At 48.3% G+C, this 15,464-nt stretch overlaps 1 protein-coding gene across 1 annotated transcript in view; it reads right to left on the reverse strand.

The window, feature by feature from the left end:
* Positions 1-9,432: 9,432 nt before the first annotated feature.
* The window catches only part of LOC134010122 (VPS10 domain-containing receptor SorCS2-like), a 45,976-nt gene continuing 39,944 nt past the window's right edge, over positions 9,433-15,464 (reverse strand). The window contains exon 2 of the mRNA XM_062449990.1: positions 9,433-9,504. Coding sequence (XP_062305974.1) covers positions 9,433-9,504 — 72 coding nt within the window. The remainder of the gene's footprint in view (positions 9,505-15,464) is intronic.

The following is a 15,464-nucleotide window of genomic DNA, read 5'->3' on the forward strand; positions in this document are numbered from 1 at the left end:
CAGTAGATCATAGCTAGTTAAGAGGGTGGAGCTCTTGGAGGATTTGACACCTGTTCAAACCACACAATAACACTCAATTAAAGTTGTCGCAAGTGCCAACGAGCATGAACCTACTTTCACGTGAAATTACTTACTATAAATTTATAGTGCTTCCGAGAATTCTCAGATCCTGTCTCCATAGACCCATGTGTTTCTATTTTTGATAAAATACTACATACGCTATTTACACAGGTGATGCATTACGCATGAAAACCCCTTTTTCACAACAGTTAAAGTTACTTCTGTTATTGTTTGCGAGTTGCCATGGTCACGCTGTAGCGGAAGATCTTCTGGCAAGGCCTTCTTTCTACACAGAGTCTCTGATTGGGCAGCTGCAGCAAGGGCCCCTGGGAGATGACGTCTAGCTGGTGTGTGTAGTCAGCTCTGGCCCCCGGCCTCTAGCACCCCTCTACAGGCTCTCTGCCCAGACCACACAGCCTGGACCAGGCCTGGCATGGGCTCCGTCACTGGACCACGCTGGCGGCCATTTTGAATAGAGTCCATATGGGCTTTTTGTGTTTGGTTGAGATAGCCGGTTGACCAGTCTCGGCTAAGCACTGAATGCCAGGTCTTTTTCTCAGTGGCTGTGGAGTGTGTGTCTCTGTGTGTTTGTGTGTGTGTGTGTGTGTGTCCGGGAGAGAGAGCTTTAGCCTTTAGGAGGTTGGCAAGGTTTGCGATGGCAAGGCCCCTGTAATAGCTCTTTGCTCCAATCAAAGGGCTCCGACCCTTAATTCAATCACTCATTCCCCTCTCATCTACCTGACTCTCTCACTCAATAGTTGTCTCTTTCCCGTCCTTTGCGCTACTTGCTCGATATCTCTCTCCCTCTCTGCTCATCCTCTATCCGAACTTCATCCCCCTCTTTTCCCACACTCCTCTATCTGTTAGTACTTTGCTCGCTCCTCCGATGTTGTTCCTCTTTCTGGGATAGACATTTCCCCAAATGCCGTCACCCCTGGAGTAGATCGACCGCGTCGTAACACGATAATGATGATTGCTTTACGTTAATTGTCGCTGCAGTGTTATCAGAAGGCCATTGTGTGCGTCTGTCTATAAAAGGTGAGGGAAGTCCGTAACTAAGTGGGCAGTAAGACTTTATAAGAGCACTCTGTGACCACTAAAGTGTTGCCGATGTTGCAGGGATGCCAAGTCATGCACTACTCTAGAGAGTTGGCAGGCCGGGGTCTGTGCGTGTGTGCGTGCGTGTGTGTGTTGTCAGGGTGCCTGTGTGTGCAGGACCAGGGGTAACAGTGACACCTCTCTCTCCTTTCATGAAAATACCACTCCATCTCTCTTCATTACTTCATCTCTCTCCCTTTTCCATCTCCCTGCGGTACAACTTGGCAGCCCCGGTCGCCCGAGATACATTGAAAGGCTGATGCTCTTACTTTCAAAGGGACAGCTCTTTTGTGAGCTCCCTGCTATGAGACTAAACAAAGGGCAAGTCTTCGTTGGCCACTCACCTTTCACTGGAGTTAGCCAGACCGCTTGAAGCTGTGTAGAACCTCAAACAGATGCTAGTTTTTGGAGAGTGAACACAAAAACACAGCCAAGCAACCCCCCCCCCCTCCCCCCCTCCCTCAGGCTCACAAATACATACATGCATGCACACCCGTACGCACACACTCCCTCTCTCATTCGATCGTTTGAAACCAACAGGACTGTAAGCAATGCAACTGATAATAGGATGTTTGTCCTTGCTTTGCATGTGTGTGTATGTATGTGTGCTGCGCGCCCGCGTGTGTATCTGTGTAAAAGAGTTGGTGTGTCGACGACACGTTGTCCACAGTGATTGCATGCCGTCTTGAAAACGTCTTTCCGACTCCCCTCCTCTCCCCCTCTCCTCGTCTGGCCCAGTGTGACAGGATGAGGGAACGTGCCGCAGATACAAACCAGAGGATTAGGTATTTATTCCCCTTTCCAAAGTTTGCACAGAGAGGAAAGAGGGCCCGTGTGTGTGTTTGTGTGGGTTGTGTGTGTGTGTGTGTGCCTTTCCAATTGATTGACCAAGGAGAGAGGACAAAAAGGGTCTGGGGTGTATGAATGGAGGAAGTAAATGCCTGACCACAAACATAGGTTGCTGCCGATGCTAACAGGCTAACTAGTTTGCAGTGCAGGGCTAGGAAACCATTACACCATCAGTGAGACACAGTGTACATGGCAGCTCACATAGTTTTACAGTTACTGGCACACATATCAAAGTGTACTTGCCAGCTGGTTTTTGTGAATGTTCAGATCAGTGAATCTGGGTTACAAGGGTGCTAAGTCTGAGAAAAACCTTCAAAATCACAATGTTGTTTTGGGCGTATTGTGAGGTTGACTGGGTTGTAGCGCGGTTACTTCTCAAAGGAGCGATGAGTCGTCCTCATATAGAACTTGTTAGAGTTACCTCATGGAAGTGATTGAATAAGTCTTCCTCTCCAAACCAAGTTCCTCCCTTCTCATCTCTTATCAGTTTATTTTTCCTCCCCCTCCCTCTTCCCTCTTTATCTATATCTCCGCCTAACAGGGTCTCATTAAGATGAGAAACGCAGGAGGTTAGAACATCAATTAATGCCCGTTAATGAAAAAGGCATTACCTTCCTCTTTCTCATTTACTCTTTCTCATTTTGCCTCTCTAATAGCTTTCCATCCTGCTCACTTCATAAACCTGTGTGTGTGTGTGTGTGTGTAATGTGTGTGTGTGTGGACCTGTGTATGCATGCGTGTGTGTAGCGGCTCGACTGCTTAGCCGCTGTCAACTGAGAACAAGCAGCCGGCGTCACACCTCGTCATACTTCAAACAGCTTCAACAATCTCAAACAGAACACGCTCCCACAAGAGAGGCTGGAAACATCCTGGTCCCCAGGAACCACAGTCATACTTCCTGAATCCCCCGTCCACCAATCCCACTCAAGATTCCAACTGAAATCCGCTTTTTAGGAAGTCTGGGATCTTCCAATGAATGTAAGTTATGCACCAACTTGCCAAGCCAAACCCTTTATCCTTCTTAACCAGATGGATCCCACATGTTGCGAGCCTGCTGGCAGCAGCAAGAAGAAGAAAAAACTACAAATCCCATGTGTAGTCCAATTACTCATGTTATGTCAGTGCTGGTGGGATTCTACACTGAGGTCCAGTACTTTGGTCACAGCTCAAGCTTCTCTCTCTTTATCTGTCTCCATCTTCAGATTTCATTTCATTATTTCTCTTTCCAGGTCCTGTTTAGACAGTTATTCTATCTCTCCCTCACTTGCATCTTTCTTTCCTGATCTCGTTTTTCTTTCCTTGCCTCCACCCCCCCCTCTCTCTCAGTCTTCACTCTGTCTCACTATCTCTCTCTCTGTCCCCCTCTCCATCCCCTCTCCATCCCTCCTTCCCTCCCTCCCTCCTTGCCTGGTCCCAGCTGGTCTGCAGCTTGGAGCCCTCTGTTTCTCATTCCAGGAAGAATGTCAGATGAAATGTGAAACTCCTTCCAGATGGCTCTGAGCTCAGGCCTGTTCAGCCAGTGTGAAAACGATATGCAGGCCAGCTCTAGGGTAGCTTGGTCGGAGAGAACACACACACACGTATATCGGTGACCACACATTTTAAAGCATGTGTTGCACACACACAGTCGTCGCGTCCTAAACGGCATGTGCGAGGCGCTTAAAACATCCGTCTTATTTTATCCGATCAGATAGCGAAAGCCCTCTACCCATAATCCCCTTCCCCCTCTCTCCTCCCGTCACTCCCTCTCTTCTTCTTCCCTCTCTCTCCTCCTTTATCGCTCGCTCTCCTCTCCCTCGATAATGATGACATCCCTTGGCAGACTTGTTCTTCAAATGATAACAATACATGGAGAGTTTGGGAGTTAATTCCTTTGGCCAGCAGTATTGTCAAATGATTTATGACTTGCAGTCCTGTCTGGCTTAGAAGGAGACTTCCTACAAGCAGCACAGGTTAAGCAGACAGAAACTAACATGTGTCTCTTCTATTAGTTCATATGGCGACTTGGTTCAGAATTCATGGTCAGAGTCTATGTTTTTTTATTTATCTTTCAATGAAAGTGAGCACTTTTCAAAAAACCTGTTGTCCCCGTCCCTCTTTCTCTCTCTCTCTCTGTCTCTCTCTCTCTGTTCTGCACTCCTGAACTCATTAACACCTTCTCACAACCCGAGCTGTTGATTCAGTCAGAGTTAATATGCCGCTGTCTCATCATCATCCTCATCACCCTCAGCTTGCCATCAGGCTCCTGTCACTCGTTATCGCCCTATCCTCCGCCAAGAGTGGGTGGCGCGCTGCACTCATCTTCATCCTCCTCCTCTTCCACCCACGAGCTCCATATTGTGCCTGTGATTGAGGTCAGTCACATGTCTGACAACGATGGTTGTGACGATACTCAAATATGGAGTTTGCAAAGTTTGCAAGGTGACTGGAAACTCAAGAACATAAGCCAATTATCGACCTTTTCTTTTCGCATTGACAATACCGGGAGAGCAATATGGTGGTGTATTGTGGTACTTTTGAGAACACTTCACTTCTCCAGTTTTCTATAAAGTTTACTTTCGCAAATACTGCTCGAGGCAGACTCGGGTCACATACATCATTCAGGATTCAAAGACTGTAGTGCTGGCTTGGCCCGCAACAAGTCTAACCTATAGATTCTAGCTCTGCTTCTCCTCCGTTCCCCGCTCGCCCTCTCCACCTACTCATGTCTTTATTAGGGAGTATGCTCTCTCCCTCTCTCTTTTTCCATCTCTCTGGACAGTTGCGGTTCTGTCCGAGTTCTGTCTCTCAATTATCCCTGGCTGAGCTTTAGCATTGATTTATGTAGCCCCATACCTACTTCTTAATATCAGGCAAACCCACCTGTCTGGGTTGGACACGTCTCTCCCCCTCTCTCTCTCACTGGGCTATGAAATATGCATGGAGGACCGGGGCGAGATTGGTGGGGGAGAAGACGATGCTCTAGCCTCGATTAAGTATTTACAGCAACCACACCATCTGGCCTGAGAGAGAGAGAGAGCGAGAGCGAGAGCGAGAGGAAGTAAAGGTGGTAGGAAGGAGGGATAAGAGGAGATCTGGAAATTGAGGTGGGGGGGGAGGGGAGACAGACGTGAGGTGAAAATAAGAGGATAGTAAAGTAAAAATGTTCAGTGGGGAAAGTGCTGGATAACTGTGGGGAGAGAGAGAAGAAGAGAGGGAGAAAGAGAGAGCGGGATGGAGTAAGAAGCGAGAAAGAGAGAAGAAAGAAAGAAAGAAAGAGAGAAATTTCAGGAAATAAAGAACGAGAGAGGAAATTAAGAGTGGTAATTGGAGATAACTGAGTCCTGGCTATTTTCAGGAAAGTGCATAGGTTAGGTTCCACATCCTTTTTATTAACACAACCATCTCTCAATTTGGGGGGGGGGGGAGCAGAACTGGACACGTAACTCCCTACTCATTGGTCATGGAGGACAAACCAGGGGACCCGTTTCTCAAACCGGCTTTTGAAATGCCAGGGTCTGACAGGGAAAAAAGACAAAGAGAGTAAGACAGGGCTGGAGGGAGGAGGAGGTGAGGTGTGAGTACGCCGTGCATCTTGAAGAAGAGGGAGCACAGTGACAGACAACTGTCTGAAGTGTGTGCCCCCCCTACTGTTGTGCTCGATGCGCCGCCCCAGGGGGTCGGGGGTGTGTGTGTGTGTGATGGTCCTTCATCGTATTTCCTCATGTATTATGAAAACTTGAAGCCTCTGGGGTCTGTCTGTGTGTGTGTACGCGTGTGTGTGTGTACGTGTGTGTGTAAGCGTGTGTGTAAGCATGTGTGAGTGTAAAAGTAGTGAACGGCTTTCTTTGGACCATCAGCACCAGTACAAAACAAGTGTGAAGAACACATGAATTATAAATCCATAGCATGTATGTGTGTGTGTGTTTGTGCAAGAGAGAGAGACACAGAGAGAGAGAGACACAGAGAGAGAGAGAGACAGAGAGAGAGAGAGAGAGAGAGAGAGAGAGAGAGAGAGAGAGAGAGAGAGAGAGAGAGAGAGAGAGAGAGAGAGAGAGAGAGAGAGAGAGAGAGAGAGAGAGAGAGAGAGAGAGAGAGAGAGAGTGCATACAGGTTTGTGTGTGAGTGAGTGTGTTGTATGACTAAAATACATATGAGCAGCTGTACAATGACCTTCAAGAAGAAAAGTGTGTCTGTGCAAATGTGTGAACATACTAAAAGCATGGAGTGTTTTATGCACGTGGGAGTGGCTATTGCACGATGACTGACTCGCTTTGTTGCCATGTCTTGTCTCTATCTTTAGCTGCAACAAATATGCACGCCACCTGCTGATTGGTAGCTTTGACAGCTAACATGCTAATTCAATATAGGTTTCGGATGGGACATTGTGAGTCTGTGTATGGCATCTACAGGGGCGAAAATATTTTACCTTATTAAAAACTAAAAGATGTATTTGTTTCAGCAGCCTGTGGCAGAAAATCTAATTCAATAAACGTTGTGAGGCTGAAGGCAAATCAGGGCTTTCTGGGGTGAATGGAAGGATGAGGAGCGCGGGGAGGGGAGAGAGTGCCGGGGCAGTTCAAACGGAGGTTATCCTACTGGCCGTTGCTGAACACACTGGAGGTTTGAAACCCCCACATTTTTCTCTGTCTCTCTCACACTCACGAAGACAAAACCACTAACACACTTCTCTCCCTCTCCATCTTTCTCTCACTCTCGCATGCGGACACACACGCTCTCTTTTACACCCGTAAACACACACACACACACACTTTGGGTCTTTCTCTCACAAGTACACACAGCAAGGGATCACAGGCATATTAACCGCTCACCGTTTCCCGTCTCACATCGGCCGCTGGCCGTCAACCGCAGGGAACCACTCCTGTCAGGCTCGAAAACAACCAACAACACGGTCATCGCCACGGAAATACCATCAATTATTGACCATGCCAGCATGAGGTTTCTCCTTTTACCTACCGTTGTGTCAGGGGGCAGATAGAGGAGGGAGATAGAGAGAGGCGAGAGAGGAAAGGAGAGAGAGAGAGAGAGAGAGAGAGAGAGAGAGAGAGAGAGAGAGAGAGAGAGAGCGAGATGAGAGAGAGAGAGAGAGAGAGAGAGAGAGAGCAAGATGGACTGGAGTCACATGATACAGTCAGTGAGAGAGAGGAGGAGGGAAGGTTGAGGACAAAATAAAGAGTGAAATGAGAAAAATAAATGCCCACTAGATACGGGTCACGTGCTCCACCTCCAGAGTCATGAAGCGGGAACCTCGTCTTCCTCTCTGTTTTCTTCACCCGTTTCATCCGTCTCTCCTTCGTCTAACATTACATCATTTCATCCGTCTGAATCGATAAAGAGAGAGAGAGAGAGAGAGAGAGAGAGAGAGAGAGAGAGAGAGAGAGAGAGAGAGAGAGAGAGAGAGAGAGAGAGAGAGAGAGAGAGAGAGAGAGAGAGAGAGAGAGAGAGAGAGAGAGAGAGAGAGAGAGAGAGAGAGAGAGAGAGAGAGAGAGAGAGAGAGAGCGAGCATTCTGGAACATGAACATTGTCACGAGACAGAGACAGAGAGACAGAGACAGAGAGAGAACAGGTCCTATATTATTGCTGTTGGACATTCAGTCTTCAGACACCTGTGGAGGACTGAGTCAACCCATTCCTAAACCATGTTTATTATTCTACTATTTTATACCATGAAGAAACTGTGAAATAAACACTTCTCAACATAAGCATTACCTGGTGGTTGACGTTACCTCAATCAAACCACATAGACATACATCTCAACCCCTCGCCTCACAAAGAAAGAGCTATTCTGGAGAAAGGGAATGTCCTATAACGGAGGGTGGTACAGCGCGGAGTCTTGGGACAGCCATAACAGATTCAAGTTACTGGAGCCAGAGACAACAGGAAAGTTAGCAGGCTGACGCCAGAGCAGTCCAGGTAGCCAACACTTTCGACACTACATCACCAACACGTGGACACAACATCTCTCCCTCTGTGTCCCTCTCTTTCTTTCCCTTTCTTCAGAAGAAAAGGACAGAAGGGAATCGTGAGGATGAACAGGCAGACACACAGACAGACCAGCTAACCGCTATCACAGCCAGACAGAGGAACAGACAGACACACAGACAGACCAGCTAACCGCTATCACAGCCAGACAGAGGAACAGACAGACACACAGACAGACCAGCTAACCGCTATCACAGCCAGACAGAGGAACAGACAGACACACAGACAGACCAGCTAACCGCTATCACAGCCAGACAGAGGAACAGACAGACACACAGACAGACCAAAGTGACAAGATGACGGATGAGAAGGAGGGACGAGCCTGACCCTGGCGCCGACAGAAGTTTCTCTCCTTCCCTCTACGCCAACTTCCCTCCCGATCAGCAGCCCTGCCCGCCGTCTTTATCTACGCCACCTGCCACAGCGAAGCACCAAGGCCGTTCATCTTCCCCCCCATCCCCGCCCCCCCCCCCCCCCCCCCAACCACCACCACCACCACCCCCCACCACCACCGCTTGACCCCCTCTAGCCGGAGAACATCAAAGCCCCAGACAGGCTTGAGGACAGCGGAGGAGCCCAGCTCAGATGAAGGCAGTCAGAGTGGTCGGTTGCAGTCCGGGGAGGGCGGACATTTTGGCCGGCTCCTGACCAAACATGCTAACCTCGCTAGGTGCTACAAACACTGAGGAGAAAAGGGTTGGAAAAGACGTTCGGTGTACAATTTTGTCCAATTGTTTTTTAGGCTTTCAGCAAACAGAACTCATTTATTGGCAGCATTATTCATAATTCATAATCATAACATTAACAAAAGGTGGGGTGTGTGCATTGATTAAACGTATCTCCTGGAGGGAGACATGCAGGACAAGGCTAATGAGCAAAAGGTGCTTTGAAGTTACAACATAGCCCTTTGGTACGGTTAACGAGTTTTGCCACTAGCTACATAGGCCTGTCAGCAGTCTAGAGCCTGTTTTAGTCAGTGTTAGCAACCAGAACCCAGAATCTAGTATCTTGGGTTAGTGCCAGGTCTTTGGTACCAGCATCACCAGGCTGAGACAGAATAATCGGCCCGGCGACCGGTCAGAGCTGCTAAGTAAAGGATGTTCCGGCCTTGACCCCTCCACTTGGCACAGACGTGGCCCGCTGCCCTGCCCTGTGCCCTGCTGATACACTATCTGTCCAAACAGATGCCCGCTCACCCCCCCCTCCGCACCCCCTCCCCCCCTCTCAGAGCCCGCCGATGTTTTGTCTTCCAAGACAAGGTTCTGTCCTCTGTCGCGCTGCCTCTTCTGAGAAGCACAACACCAAGATAAGACGGCACCTCGGACTCGCTGTAGGAACCAGGGCCGAGATTGTTCCATTTGCTGTTTCCGGGCCCCAGGCGCAAACGCAACGATCAGTCTGTAAACAAACGGACGCGCAGCCAAGCTCACGGGACAATCCGACTCACCTCCAGAGCGAGCTCTCCAGGACCTTGGTGGAGTCAGCGTGGTAGTACTTGGTCAGGATGAGGATGACCTGCAGGAGGAGGACAGAGGCAGGGTAAGACACACTGGCAGCACGAGACCTTCTCAACACCACTGCATCTTTGCCCATTTATCACTTGACCCGAGAGAAGGGACAATAAGCACGCACTTTTTTGTGTACAACACTGAGCATATGACCTACAGGTCAACATATGTGTAATTCATGTGTGTTTTAATCAATAAGAGCATAATGCATGACATTCGGGGCCAGAAAAAAAAAAAATGACAGGAAGTTACTTCATCGATACCTTAGCATAGCGCAGTTTGCATAGATTCAGTAGAAATGCATAAATGTATTGTTTCATGAAAAAAAATACAGCATATTCTTTTTGTACTTCAAATGATATAAAGGGAACTTTGGACCATTCGGCCTCCCCAGATTCAGTTTAGTACTATAGTGCTGATAATGCAGTTTGTATTTGTGAGGGCACACAGAGACTATTACACTGAACAAATAGCTCTCGTTTGCCACTTTAATTTTAGAGGGAAATGTTTACAGAGAGCCTCCCTCCCGTCAGCCTCGCCTCTACGCAAGATCAATTGTGTTTTTGTTTCTGATGGAAAATGATTTCACAAGGTGCTGTTTAGGAATATAAAAACAAACTTGTCTATTCAAAACCAGTGCAGGGTATCAGGCTCTCAGAGAGGGACCAAAAGAATGTTCTAGAGAAAATTCCGGTTTATTATTATTCATGTATACGAGTGACGGCCACATTACAGGTCCCAGGTGCAAACTAACTCGGAGCATGAATGTACGGCTGTTGGAACCCCTGTCCTTCGTATTCCAGAGAGCTGCTCGCTACTGACAACACTGGGCCTGCTGGGGCTGAGTTGCCATGGCGAGAGATCGCCTGCGAATCAGGCAGTGCAGCTGCCCTAGAGGTGTGATTGACAGGTTTGGTTGCAGTGTAGGCGTCGGAGCGAGAGGAAGGATAGGGAGTGCCCTCCAGGCTGGGGGATGGGGGCTGCTGATTGGCTTATGGGGGTTCCTGAACGGGGCTGGCACAAAGCAGGCTCGGTTGAAGGTGGAAGTCTGGAGGGGAAGGCAAGACACCAAAGTGCTGACTAGTCAAGGTGGTCTAAGCGCATCTTGCATAAACGTGTGACTGTGATAATGACTTCAATGGTGAGGCAGCACAGTAGAATGCTCCGCCTAGGATAAACCCATGTGTGGGAAACACCAGCTTTGTTGGCCCAGTACTAAAGCAATAATGCACATGCCCTCTTCTCTACTCTGATGGCTTTGTGGGTGAATGTTCTCTTGGAAGAAAAACATGTATTTGTGAGCTGATTATGCCTTTCAAATGTAGCTGTATTTAATTGATCCTAAATCCTGTACACTGGTATCTCTGTCAGGTATCCTGAGGCTGGGGAAATGCCACTGTTGTTACAGACCCAACGACATATTACAAAATGCACCAAAATATGCATGATACTAAACATTAAAAGGACTAGGAGGATCATATAAAAACGATTTAAACATACAGCCAAGGTGAGCAGCACACAATGGTGTCCAATACGGATGGTGTTCAACCCAAGCCGTCAACACTGCCCCCTGCATGTCAGGCAAAGCATTTCACCCAAAGACCTTGTGGTAAAGTAAAGTGGTAAATGTTCCCTTGAAGCTGGATCAGTTTTAAAGCCCACACAGGGACCCCAGCGACGTTTACATTATTCCACACAGCCGAACTCCGAGCAGGGAACCGCAGCTGGGAAGAGGAACCCATGTGATTTGATAGTGGGAGCTCTGAGCCCCGTCCGTCGAAAGTTCAGAACACAGTTCTATCAAAAGGAACTCGATGGAGCCTGGAGACCCTGGGTTACAAGCCACTCCGGTCCACAGACGGAACGCCGGTGCAGACCGGGTTCCAGAGACGCTTTGAGGTCAGAGGAATGGAACCACGAACAATCCCCCAAGACAGGGCGGCGTTCCCAAACCAGATAACAACCACCACAATAACATCCTTGGCAGAAGCCGTAACAACCTTCTACAGTCTCACACAGTGGTGCTCTCGAAGAATGTCTCTGTGGAGGAGATTGCACAGCGGAGGAATCTGAACTTCCAGCACCACCGGAACACAGAGGGACAGGAAGGCTGTGTGTGTGTGTGTGTGTCCCTCCCCCGCCTGCCCCTCCCCAACCCGGCCGCATGCATGCTGCCCCTACTGTGAGTCAGATGGTGTCCGTGGAAACAGAATGTCCGCCCCTGCACAGCTGCCCCTCTCCGCAACCCTCTAATGAGACACTCCGAGTGCGGCCCGAACCTCACACCCGTCAGAGACGGAACACCGACGCGGTTCAAAACCCGACGCTCAAATTTACAGAGCTGAAACTTCTCGGATGTATGGGTTGCTGGTATGTATGGTCGACGTTTAGGGTTTTGCTGGAGGGGCACAGGGACAGAGGAAAGTGGAGATGAGGAGACCAGGGGTGTAGAAGCAGGGGGTGTAAGTTGGTAAAACAGAGAGAAACAGGTGGAGGAGGAGCAGCAGAGATCTGGTACTGACAGCATTGTGGGGGGGAGGGGGGGAACAGGTGGTGAGTCTAGGCTGACTCCAGTCAATGCCCTCATTGTGCAAATCTCTGGGTTCAACATGACACGCTACATGGGAACGGCGAGGAGAGTAAATCCACAGAGTGGGTCTGTGAACTCTGACCTTTGGATGGCTGAGGTCAGGGAGATTTGCTCATGATCTGTTTCTATGACAACACGTGGGTGTTCAAAAAGGGTTAGGTTTGCATTGTGTATATGAATGAAGACTTGCATCATATCACATACCGTACGTACGGACGTAGGGTGATGATCTCATGTACAGCCATGGCTGGTCTATAGAGGGAATTGTCCTTGAGTTCTCTGGCTGGTGTGTATGAGATCTGTCATAGGCATTGTGTGCTATGTTACCACAAAAAAGCCTTTTATGAGAATACACTTTACCTCCATTTGCAGGAGAGACTATTTATTTTGCACTTTACAACGGGGGCCAAATAAATTCAGTCATGCATCATTCATTTGCATGTCAGCATTCCCGTGGTTTTTCATCCGACAGTCCTATAAAATCACGTGTTTCAGGAATAACATCCTTTCAAGAAGGCCACATTATGCCAACTTGATTTCTCAAGTTTCAAATGTTATTCCTAATGAACACATGTTTTGATTTGAGCAGTAAAATACATAACTACATAGAGATAAAGCATAAGACTATACCAAGAGCTCAGATGAGGCATTAAATGAGGTTTAGTGAAACCCAGTAAACCTGGTGAAACTTTTATTGCCCTCTTTGTTCTCTACGTAATACTGCTATTCATTCAAGCTAATTGACAGTCCAACTTTGTGGCCATATGATGTAAGAGATCATCCACAGCGAGGTGTGCTGTTGTGAAAATGAATAACAGTTCCGACCAAGGAATTCGAATGGACAAGAGGCTGCACATATCACTCCGCTTACTTTAACAACAGCATCCTGTCAGTCAGCCTCAAGACCAGAGTTCGAGGCCACCCAACGAGTAGAGGAAAATGGTTCGCATGGAGAGGAAGTGGACAGTCTCCCATTAAATCAGGGGAGCGAGGAAGAGGAGGACTTGTCTGCCACGTGCCACCACTGTCCACACTGCATATCACCCCTACAGCACCTTGGGCTACGCAACTTGAGATTTCAAGTTGGCACAATGTGACCTCCTTGACAGGATTCTATTCATAATACATGTCCTGTTTTTGTTTGAGCGAAAAAATCTAACAAAACGCAAGACACATGGTGCAGATTAAGCCTAGAAATATACTTAAGAGCTGAGATGAGGCATTCAATTATCAGGGCTGAGGTTTGGCTCCAAACCTGTATTGCAAGATACTGTATGAGGTAAAATAATATTAGGAGGTTTCGAAAAACTCAGTAATCCCGAGGACATTTCTAGGGCCTGTAGCTCCCTTGGTTCTTTAAGTATTCGTTCAAGCTCATTTACAGTCCAACTTTGCGGTCATACTCTTTGTTGATAACACACACACGGCATACAGCGGTCATCCTGTTTTGTCAGCCTATTGAAGGAATTTACCAGGGCAATGTCAACTAGGCTGTCAGGACCCCTGTCGAACTACACACACAGATACAAGAGCCTCCATTGAGCCCAGACACGAGCGACACAGCCGAGCATGAACTCCAGACTGTTTGTCCCCAAGGCATTCCAGTCGACTGGGAGACTCAATGAAAAGCTACCAGTCAGTATTTTTGCGGACAATGGTTCAGGGAAAGGAACTGGGGTGAGAGATGAAGAGTTGGGGGAAAGGAGCAAGAATGCAGTCATTCTTGAATTTTTTCAACAACCGAAGTCCTGGGGTGAACACTTTCTCCTGAAAACGGACCACACACACACACAAACCATTTGTCATGGTCCACAAATATTTCAGCTATGGTTTCACCATGTTCCCCCCCCCAAAAAAGTATAATTTGATAGATTTTTCCCTGAGCACAAAGTGTGAAAAAGGAATGATTCCAGGCCAATTCAATTTGAAGAATGACTGTGCTCTGTCACATCTTGGTGCTCACACGCACACGTTATTCTCTAACAGAACACTGACAAGCTACCTCTTCTTCTCTCTGACCCTCTTTACCGGTGTTTCTCAGACACACATTTACTAAACATGGTCTCCCATCAGCCATAAGTACCCAACATCGACCAGAAGCCTTCTCCTTTGTTGGAAGTGATAATCACCCAGATCTCGACGAACCCAGAACCAGCACATCTCTGCCTGACTGACTGTTGCCCTCTCCAGGGGTGGGGCTAGTGACCAACTACCCCCCCGATGGCTTTTTAACAGTTGTTTGAAATCTCGCCCACTCATTAAATCCCTCCGGTCGAGAGGATGGATAATTGCATGGGCCTGTGGGTTCCTGGTCTGTTTGTCTACCTTGACCTTCCACACAGGCTTGTGTGAATACTCCAGTGTGTCCTATCTGCAGGCAGGCAGTCTGTCTCTCTTTGTGCTCTTCTATCTGGTCCTTCCTTTGTTCCGGCTTCCTTTGTGCCTCTGCGATCCGTGTTGCCGTTAAACTCCCGTCTTGATCTCGGTTTATTTTACTCTTCCGTCTTCTGCTCTTCCGATGTTTAAGTCTCAATCCCTTTTCTCATTGTTCCTTTGCTGTGGGTGAGCATCTGAAGGGTGTTTGTTTACGGTGACGAGACATCACACACTGGGTTGTAACAGATGCGATAGAAAAAACAAACAAAAAACACACAGCGGACTGAAAAACTTAAGAAAAAGAACAGTACATTTTCCGGAATCTTTCTGAAAAAGAGGCCAACCTTTCAAATCGAGGCCAGGAGCCAAAACATAACAACAGTCAAGCGACCCCCACTAACTACAAGGGGAAATATATGCAGGGTATTTTCTATGCCCTGATGTTTTCCATGGAGACTGCCGCAAACCGACTGATGCTCTAAGACAGTTAATTGGACCAGCAGGATTGAGAGACTCAAGTTCTCAGACGTGCGCTAATCCACTGAGAGGAGCCAGGGGCCTCGGGGACCAGCGGGGGGAAGGGGTGGGGGGGGAGAGACAGAGGAGAGAGGGAGGGGGAATAGGAGGTGGAGAGATAGACAGTGGCGATTGGGAGGATGGGAGTGCCGGGAGATCTGCAGAGAGAGAAAGAGAGGGAGCCCCAGGCCTACTGATGTTTCCTCAGTGACTGAATGATCGATGAGGCTCTGGCAGGGCCCAGGGGATTACAGCTGGCCCTTTGGCCCTCTGATGTGTCCATTGATCTGACCCCTGAAGCCGGTTTAGGGGGTGGTGGACTTGGGGGGGGGGGGGGGGGGGGCAGTGGGAATGGCAACTGACCGAACCTGACACTGGGAAGCAGATCAGCAGGGCTCCCTTTAAAAAAAGAGTCACGTCTCAAAGCCACATCTCTGTCTGGGTTAAGGTTCAGTGAAAGGGGGTCTGGGTTTATATAGAGAAAC

The sequence above is a fragment of the Osmerus eperlanus genome, chromosome 23 (genome assembly GCF_963692335.1).
Source record: "Osmerus eperlanus chromosome 23, fOsmEpe2.1, whole genome shotgun sequence".
In the NCBI taxonomy this organism is placed as follows: Eukaryota; Metazoa; Chordata; class Actinopteri; order Osmeriformes; family Osmeridae; genus Osmerus; species Osmerus eperlanus.